This window comes from Ochotona curzoniae, unplaced genomic scaffold (assembly GCF_017591425.1).
Source record: "Ochotona curzoniae isolate NIBS_2020 unplaced genomic scaffold, NIBS_Ocur_1.0 scaffold_4505, whole genome shotgun sequence".
Classification (NCBI taxonomy): domain Eukaryota; kingdom Metazoa; phylum Chordata; class Mammalia; order Lagomorpha; family Ochotonidae; genus Ochotona; species Ochotona curzoniae.
The window spans coordinates 35649420-35659638 of NW_024467118.1; the positions used below are offsets into that span (position 1 = coordinate 35649420).

A 10219-nucleotide genomic window follows, 5' to 3' on the forward strand; every position below is an offset into this window, starting at 1 on the left:
GTAAGTCCATGTAAATGGAGATAAAAGTGGCTTGTTCTTTTATCCTTTTACTGTCCCAAGATTGCCTGGAGGGTAATGTCTCTAGAGAACCTGGGGTTTTACTCTGATTTTTTGCTTTGTAGAGAATGGAAACAGGTTCAATTACTGAAGAATAATGATATAATGGAAATTCATAGACATAGCACTTAAGAGAACTGAATTTGGAGTTAGTTCTGCCATTCAAAACTGATTGCTCAGAAATGTCTCTGATTTCAGTATCTTTATCACAACGTGAAATGACAGAGTAGACAATTTTCACATATCACCCAGTTCTGAATCTCTCGGTTATATACTGGAAAATTTGCCCTACATTAAGCAATACTTTGTCAAACGTAAAATCATAGGCTACTGCTGCTACGCACAAGAAGAACCTACTGTGGCTCTGTTCTCGTTAATCTGTTCATCAGAGTTAGTACAAGGGAATAAATGAGGCAGATACTTAAATATTCATAACAAAACTCACAAAGAAAACTGAAAATACCCTGTATTACCTCAGACCATTACATGTGCTGATACTGGCATCGGAATCAAGTTCATGTACAATGGAACCTTGGTAAAAACAATGCTCCTAAAATGGAAAACAGGAAGACAATGTAAGCATAACTATGAATTAAATTTCAAGATTTTATTTATTTTTATTGTGAAATCAGATATACAGAGAAGAGGAAAGACAAGAGAGTAAGATCTTCCATCGATGATTCACTCCGCAAGCAGCTTCAATGGCCAGAGCTGTGCCAATACAAAGGCAGGTGCCAGGAGCTTCTTCCAGGCCTCCCACATGGATACAGGGTCCCAAGGCTTCGGGCCATCCTTGACTGCTTTCCCAGGTCACAAACAGGAAGCTGGATGGTAAGCAGGGCTGCTGGAATTAGAGCTGGAGCCCATATGGGATTCCAGCATGGTCAAGGTGAGGGCTTTACCTACTAGGCTACCACCGGACCGTAGCTATTAATTTGTTCAAAATATGTTAGTATTTCCTCCTGACCAGTTATAGTTATTCTTGTCGTGCAATCATTCATACACTGTTTGGACATACTGGACCTTGCTTTAGAAACCTTTGTTTTGGGCTCAGCACGCCTAGCAACTGAAGTCCTTGCCTTGCATGCACCAGGATCCCATATGGGCATCAGTTCTAATCTTGGCCCAAAGCTTTGGGACCATGTACCCACGCAAAAGACCCAGAAGAGGCTCCTGGCTTCTGGCTTTGGATTGGCGAAGCTCTGGCCTTTGTAGCCACTTGGGGAGTGAGTCAGCAGACAAATCTTCCTCTCTGTATCTCCTTCTCTATATATCTGATTTTCCAGTAAAAAATAATAGTAATAATAAATCTTAAATAAAAAAACTTTGTCTTAATTGCATGATTATTTGTGTAGAATCCTATATGAATTCATCCTTCACAAAATTAGTGATTAGGTGATGACACCAGTTTCCAAAATGTGAACATTTTTCTTCTTGACTTCTTAAATCCAAAAATTTTCATCAAACTGTTTTGTGCTAATAGAGTTAGAATTGTTCCTACCTGGCTATGACATAAAATCAACTTCTGATGATTCCCCAGATTAAATATCACTCTCCAACAAGTCCCCTCCACGTGCCCGCCTGACTTCTCTGATCCAATCAGGTTGTCTTTTGCTCCTGACCTGGCACTTTTCCTCACAGTAGCATCATGAAGTGATCACTCTCCTCTTCAGTTTCATTTGCTCAATTTCTGCCTCTGGGTGACACTTTCTAGGCCTTCCATAAACTTTACAACGACACAGGCTAAAAACTAACCCCTCACACAAAAGAATGGTACCAGTTTTCCTCTTGTCCTATTTTTCAATGGCAGTTGCTTTAAATAGAGGAAATTGGTGTTTCAGGGTATATGATCTTGTTATGCAAGAGTGATGTTGTTCTTAGGAGGTCCCATAGGGCATTGGATGGGATTGGGAAATGAAGGTATAGAAGCAGAACCCATACCCAGCAGCATGTTATCAACGATAACTGAAAAGAGCTCCACCTGGCAATGTCGAAGACACGTTGGTACTAGTGCGTCAGGGGGATTGGGACAAGGGATGTTCAAGTCAGCTGGATGTACATGTTAAAGCTGTTTCTTTCAAATTTGTTCATTTCTGTTACAGTCTCACCAGGGTGGCTTTATGGGCTTCACCTTTCTTCCAGACTTACCATTGTTCGAATTCTATTGAAATCATTTTAGTAAAGAAAGATACGCTGTTAGTTACGAACTGCTTGACAGGCAGTGATCACCTTGTTTTCAGGGGTCAGAGTGTCATATTTTATTTTTTAGGGTCATGCGAGGCTAGTCAGTTCAGAATCTACTTCTGATGTGACACCTTGGTGTAGTTTGTTTGGCTAAAACTGATTTTAAAATCATGGTAGGAAACCATACTTCCAGATAGGAGCCATAAGAAGATTCTAAGATACCTCGATCTGAATGTGCCTCGCAAACGCTTCTCCTTTTGAGGTGTAGTATGTTTCAGTGTAATTCGAGCCAAGGAACTCCCTACAAAAACAAAGCAGAAAAATAATAAATTAATAAAATTAATAAATTAAGTTTATTAATTTTAAAAATCTAACTGATGAAAACAATCATGTGATAAAGAAGGCTCCAGAATGTTTTCACATCTCAACAGGGTCCTCTCCCATGAGAAATACACAAAAATCAGCAATGAGCCCATTCATATGAAAAGCCTTTTACCTAAATTTCATGATGTTATAGGGTCTAAAGGAAAGCCAAATAAACATTTTGGCAAATTGAAGAAAATAAACAATTTTAAAAGGATTCTGAGAAAAAGTTATCTAAGCAGAAATTCAAGTACCAAAACTTATGTGTAAGCACATGGTATATATCATTTATCACTGTGAAATATAGACATAGTAAACTGAGAAGACAGTTTCCCAAAATCCCACCATTGAGATAGTCATTGCTGCTGCCATTTCCAGGTGACGTTTTCGAGTCCTTTCTCTGTACAAGGGATGACTTTTGGGGTTAACATTTGAATCACCCTATTGTACACATTCCCTCTCATCAAAAGAAGACAGCTAGCACTATGGTATCAGCCTTCGGATACAGATGCCACAAAAGGAAAATGCTTCCTCCCCACTGCCTTAGCAAAAGTAGACATTCTCATAACAAAGAGTAGTTTGACAGAAGTACCAGAACAGCCAGGCTGCAGCATTCCTAGTACGTGGCCGAGAACTGGGTTCTTCTGAGAATGTCAGCTTTGTAGGCGGTGACATGTTCCAAGTTGCCATTAAAAAGAAACGTAGTGAATAGTTGTTATTGCTGCAGTTAATGTGGATGAGAAGTACTGTTTCTGTCAGATGGAAGGAATGTCTGAAAGGTCTACTGTACATTGTAGTAATGCTGATCATAAACATGCGCTTGGTACTTGAAAACTTTTGAGAGTAAATTTAAATACCTTCTTAAAAAAATAGTGTGCTAAAAAGAAGGCTTTGCAAGAACAATCATAAAAGCGTTCCTAATAGCCAAACAGTGAAAATAGCTAGAGTCCTCGTTATCAGGAGAAGGACTGCCCAGAAGAATCAAAGAACCACATTTCCAACACATGCAATGGCATAAATGAATCTCAACAACAGTAGGTTACTTACACAAGTGTAGTTGCTGTGTGAGTTTTTATAAGAATTTTCAGAATGGACAAAAGTAATTTATGGCGAGAGACAACTCTTTGGAATCAGTGATGGTGAAAGGACACAACTCAGATTTAGCCAGGAAGCATAAGGTGTGATTTTTGTGAAATATATTGCATGAATATATTTAAAAATAGTTCATTGAACTTTCAAAATCATTGGTGAATATGCTAATAAGGCTTATTTAATTACTACACTCATAATTCATAACATTACTTTGTGTCCCATAAATGTATACAATGATAGCTCATTAATTTACCCTAGAAATAAAATTTAGTGTATGCATGATTGCACACCTCAGGCTAGTGCATTTTTGTTGTATGTAAATTTTACCTGAAGAGAAAACACTGTAAACAGATATTGAAATCTATTGTTTTTGTGGCACTGAGATAGAGCTGTTAGGGATACAGATGATGAAACAAAACAATATAAGCTAATCAACAGCAACACAATGGGTTGTTTTAAAACAGGCTTATGAAGATTAAGGATGTTAAGACTGTTTTGCTACACAAGATGTCTTGGTGAAAGAAATTCTTCCCAGTGTTTCATTTACTTCTCCAGTCTACTTGATGCATTATGTAAGAATCTTTTAAATAATTTAGAAGTCCCTTAAGAAAACATTTTTCAAATTTCTTTTGTACCACTGATTCACAAAGCGATGATCTATTGGCCATCTTCTCAGAAAGATGATGTGGAGCTCAGAAAACTCCACGTGCCCACTGGGACTCATTCAGGAAGCAGGGGACAGCATCTGTAATGACCAAGTCTGCCCAGGACAAAACCAGGAGCCAAGAACTCAGAGCTGCAATGGCTTGTCTCTGAAGAACATGAAATCCTGTAGCACTTCCGTGTGAACAGCAGTGATAAGGAATTCACTGCACTGGCAGGTTATATGAAAACAAATAATACAGGCTACTCAACTTACAAGGCTATAGATCCCAGCAGAACTGACCTTGATCTTAGAAGGTGAAGGAGGAAGGTTTTTCTATTTAGTTTTATTTCATATAACAATTCTTCTTCATACATTTCCTGAAAAATAAGATCCAGCATGTGCCATCAACAAGTGCCATCAGCATGTGCTCATTTAGTGTGTCCGGGGGGTGAGTTGTGCAGAGGCTGAAGGGATGCGGATCCATACAGGTCTGCAGCAGTCCTCTCAGGAGAATGCTAAGTGCTGAATGGGGGGGTTACTAGAGTTGTTTTAAAAATGATTTAAAAAAAATGTATTTGAAAGGTAGAGTTAAAGAGAAGGGGGTGAGTCAGAGATGAAAAGGGAGGAGGAGAGAGAAAGAGAAAAATAGAGCGGAAGAGAGAGAGAGAGAAAATGACATCCACTGGCTCACTCCCAACTGGCCACAATGCCAAGAGATGGGCCAGACTGAAGCCAGGAGCCCAGAACTTCATCCAGGTCTCCCTAGTGGGTGGTCCAAGAACAGGAGGCCATCTGCCACTGCCTTCCCAGGCATCTTCGCTGGGATCTGGTTCAGAAGTGGACCAGCCAGGGCTAGAACCAGCACTCACATAGGATGCTAGCGTTACAGGCAGCAGCTTAACCCATTGGACCATGATATTTGCCCCTCAAGTTAATTTTAAATTAAAGCTTTATTTTTCAAAGGGCTTTAAAAATATATAGAATAAAGTTTTTTAATAATGCACAACTTAAACTATGGCCAGATAACAATTTTTCACAATTTTTTTCAATAACTTTGTATATATTGGATTATAGTCTAGATTTTTACTAAATGAATGATACCATTCACTATCCAGATAAATTTAATGCCATTGCATCCATTTTAAGGTTGCTAAAAATGTGAATGAAATTTTATTTATTTTTAATTGATACTTATAATCAGAAACTTGGTTTCAGGGGTTAGCAGTTGTACTGCTAAAGAATGAGAGATTTTTGCTGTGTATTGCCAAATGTATCACAAAAAAGGGAAGTCCCTTTTTAGAATTTCCACTCAATTTTTTATCAGTTTCTGTGCCCTTGCCTTGTTACCTGTAATAGGTATTTTCTGTAATAAACAAAATGGGACTTGTGATGGATTATATTGCTATTTATTAAATGATCTGCAATAATTGTAAATTTTACTGCATATGAGAGAAATGGTCATTTTTAATTATAATATAAATTTAAAATGTTATCTCAAAAACTAAAAAAAAATGAGAAGGAAGGAGGGATGCAGGAATGAAAGGAGAAAGAGATTATGATCTTATATCTACAGATCACATTGAATCTGTTATAAACTAATAAAAAGTTAAAATATGCAGAGCTATACAAAACAGCACAATTATTTACATGGCTTTCTGTCTTGTTTTTTGTTTCTTTGTTTCTTTTCAGTATTTACTTGAGAGGCAGAGAGACACAAGCAGAGGGTTCCCATTGGCTGGTTCATTCCCCAAATGTCTGGAACAGCCAGGTCTGGGCCAGGCCAAAAGCAGGAGCCAGGAACTTCATCTCAACATCCCACATGTATGGCAAGAACAAAAAATGTTTGCACTATCTTCCACTGCTTCTCTTGGGTGCACACAAGTATAGGATGCTGGAATTGGGAAGGAAGCTGAGACTGGAACTGATACGCGACTCAGGCATCCCAAGTAATGTCTTAGTTACATGGGATCCTGACATGTGCTAGAAGAAGACTTTAACCACTAGGCTACCGCGCCGGTCCCTGTTTCCTGACACTTTAGGGGTCTGCTGACACCCTCACACATGCTGTAAGCTAAGGGACATTGATCCTCTTCTCTTCCCATTTGCTTCTTGATGAGCCAAAGAGCATCCCCCTCCAGGCTTCTGGCAGCACCAAATTTTATTTACAGAATCAAAACTCATACCGGTATGTTGTAGTCATGGGGGAGCCCAACGTCTCGCTTCCGTACAAGAGGGAGTTGTTTTGGATAAATAAATTCTTGACCCTCTACTCCAAGGATTGTATCATCTAAAAGAAAGTGTTAACAGGAAAACAATTTGTCTGATGTTAACATTCATGTATGGTGATTGAAAAATGGAACGGTTCTCAGGACGATCCACTTGTTCCCAGAGAACTGCCATGGACAGTAACACTGAAATACCATCCCCACTTCACTGAACAGTAAATTGAGAGTGAGGTTTACAAACCAGGAGAGTATAAGCAAAATTATAAAGAAGGCGAGGACATGAGGGTCATCCGGTTTCTTGCCTCTTTTCACTGTGTTCTGCGTTGTCGTCTTTGTCAGGTTGCCATCCAAGAGCCTGTCTCTGATTCCACCTGCTGTCACAGCCTGTACTGGAATCTTTTGTTTCCATATAACTTATCGGGTTTTGCTTTGCAAGGACATTTTCATTGGAAGCCTTAGCTGTCATGGTTATGTATTAAGCTTCTGTTTGTAAAGAGCTTTTGGTAGCTCTGAGTCCAGTTTTCTCTCCTGTTCTATCTCATTGGCAGTTCTCTGTGAAGTGATCTCTGCCCAGTTCAAGTTTACTCTTTAAGAGCGAGGAAGAGACGTCATTGGAATATACCGTAATCTGGTTTTACCTGATTATGAGCTGTGTGACTGCTAGTAGCATAATCAGTCTTTAGGATCTTAAAATATTAGTATCATTCTTGTTATTCTTAACATAGAGATGACAGTATTCACTTATGCTCTACACAGTGGCCAAAGGGTGTGCACAGCGCTGTTAATTTGGTAGGTTTCCCATTAAGGTCCACTTCTTTTTTACTTTGTGTGGTGGGTCTACTTATTTAAGATTGAGGTGGCATTCCGCAAAATCACAGAAACTTGTGATGTGCCACAACTTAGACCAAGTCCTGTGCTATGTACTTTGCAAAATCAACATTTTATAGTTAATTTCTAATCATTTAAAATCCAAATTTGTGGCAAAAGAGACATTATTTCTGAACATAATAAGAAATACCTGATAAAAACAATGTTAAGACATACCTTTAATCTGGAATAAAATCACCAAAAATATATACCCAGCAAACATGGTGAATGGTTCCCGTAGGAGAGGGGAACGTGCAGTTCAGAAAAGATGTGAACTGTGCTTTGTTCTCACATCTGCTGTGAGGATGAAGGGGCTTCCAGGGAGCCGGGCAGTTTTGATCAGGCCTACGGAAGTGTGCTGGGATGGAATTGCACAACCTGTTTGGCACTGGAGGTTCAAAACTGCAGACTGGACATCATGTACTAATTAACGACAAGCAGAGAGCTGGGCGGGGGAGGTGGGATGGTCATTGATTTTTTTTTTTTTTTTACTTCAGGTCTAATATAAGTCTAGATGTGTAAACTCTTCAAGAGTAAAACAAAATAAGGAAAAAAGTCATAAAATTTATTGAGGGATATTTTACATACTTTGACTGAAGAAAAAGTTCTTGCCATTCATATGACCACTGCAGAAAAACATTTGGTGAAATGAAAAAGGCGAGAATGTAGAAATTTAAATAAAAATCACATACATGACTTAAAATTTAAAGGAAAATTTAAAAATCCAGAAATGAATGCAGCATGTCTTGCAAAAGATAGACGTAAATATTCTTGGTAATGATAGCACTCTTTCTCATTGGTTCAAAAAACAAAGCATTAATAAACAGCTGTGCAAAGCTTTTGGGCAAGCCTGCAGGTGATGTGTTACCACTGCTAAGCTTTTTCTTCATCTGTACTTTGGAGTCAATCTCTCTCTCTCTCTATATATATATATGTAAATATAGATACACACATACATATACACATATGTATTTATACACATATACTGCTATATATTATATATATCATACATGTATATGTGTATGTACATATAGAATGTATATATAGTGTATATATATACACACAAGTGTATATTTATATATATTTACATATAAAATGCTGCCACAGACTGAATTGGTCTGTTAACTGGGAGCTTCTTTTTGATATTCCCTTGGATGTTATAAGCTCAAGCCTATGCCTTTCAAAAAGGAAAATCTATCCCTAATCCTGTATTCCATATGTCCCTATATCACCTGACTTCCCATCCGCTTTTTAGCTAAACTTCTGACTTTGGACTAATTCTAGCACATTCCAGTTGTGACATTTGCACTTACCATTCTACGTAATAGCTGACTAGTATCTCGAAAAATCTCAGTTTCTACACTCAGTAGATGTTTCAGCACCTCACTTTATTCACACTCAGTGCCATTTGAAACTGATCACACCCTTCCCTTGAAATCTATCTGTAAACTCCATTTACTTTTGTTTTCATAGCTCTTGTGCAATTTAAGGGCAATTTGCTTTATTTAGAGTTTAAATTTTGGAGTTCCTCAGGTATTATCCTTTGCTGTCTTATGGTTATGTTATCTCTGTTCTATAGCTCACATTGTATATTCTCAGCCGTCTGAGCAACAGACTTTGTCAACTTTCTGCCAACATCTTCCTTAGGAAGTTTCAAAGTCCTATAGGCTTAACTTGTAAAGGACAAGAATGTTTGCCCCTTTCTGCAAATCTTGTTTCTCTGTCTTAGTTAATGATACCATCATCCTGTCCTGCAATTCTGAAGGTCAGTATCATCCCTGCCATTGCTCCTATCCAACACGTCACTAAATGTAATTTTTTAGTACTGAGAAGTATCACAATTACTTCTTCCCAGATTTTTTCCTCAATTCTAGTGCAAGCTGCTCTAGAATCAATTTAGCTACACTGTAACAAATTTGATCTTTTCCAAATGTAAATGTGATCATGTTCCTGATTAAAAAAATGTCTTAAAATTTTTATTAGTGTTTTGGTAAAATTCATTTGACTTTAAAATCTCCAACAGTGAATTTCCTGTCACTCACCTTGTGGTTTTGGGCAATATATAAAATATTTGTATACCCCTACTTTCTATCTATTTATATGTATAAAATATAATATTCATGTCCTAGGGATGTTATAAGTATTCATTATGAATATTAATTAAAATCTGTATTGGCAAGACATCTAATATTACTTGGTTCCCTTGTTCCTTGATTCATTGACTATTTGCTATTTTATTCTCTCCTAAACATCTGTATATTTCTTGTTTTAATTTCATATCTTCTTTCTGTTTCACTGAGAAAAATGAAGTCATCAGAAGAACTAACTTTTATCCATTATCATATCTACCTATCAAGGTATGTACCCACACAGACTAGTTTCTTAATTAAAAAAAATTTTATTTGAAAGGCAGAGTTATAGAAAGGAGAAAGAAAGAGAGAAAAAAGACCTTCATCTGCTGATTCACTCCCCAAATGGCCACAACTGCCAGAACTGAGCTGATCCAAAGCTAGGAATTAGGATCCTCTTCTGGGTCTGCCAAGGAGCCCAAGGACTTGAATCATCTTCCGTTGCTTTCTCAGGTCATCATCAGCATGGAGCTGGATTATAAAGTGGACACGAATCAGCACCCACAGGGCATGCTAGAATGGCAGATAGAGGCTTGTACTATTACACAAAAAATAGTGGTCCTTGGTTTCTTCAGGTTTCTGTAGATGCCGTATCCGTGCTTCCATGGATACACTGAATTCTATTCCTTCTGAGTTCTGCAATATTTTCTACTCCT

At 37.9% G+C, this 10219-nt stretch overlaps 1 protein-coding gene across 1 annotated transcript in view; it reads right to left on the bottom strand.

Annotated features, from left to right (window-relative positions):
* The window catches only part of ADAM7 (ADAM metallopeptidase domain 7), a 33254-nt gene extending 25597 nt beyond the window's left edge, over positions 1–7657 (bottom strand). Inside the window, exons 1-5 of the mRNA XM_040965750.1 lie at positions 7612–7657; positions 6526–6629; positions 4643–4719; positions 2464–2542; positions 531–607 (exon numbers count right to left, since the gene is read on the bottom strand). Of these exons, the coding sequence (XP_040821684.1) occupies positions 531–607; positions 2464–2542; positions 4643–4719; positions 6526–6629; positions 7612–7657 (383 nt within the window). The remainder of the gene's footprint in view (positions 1–530; positions 608–2463; positions 2543–4642; positions 4720–6525; positions 6630–7611) is intronic.
* Between the last annotated feature and the right edge of the window lie 2562 nt (positions 7658–10219).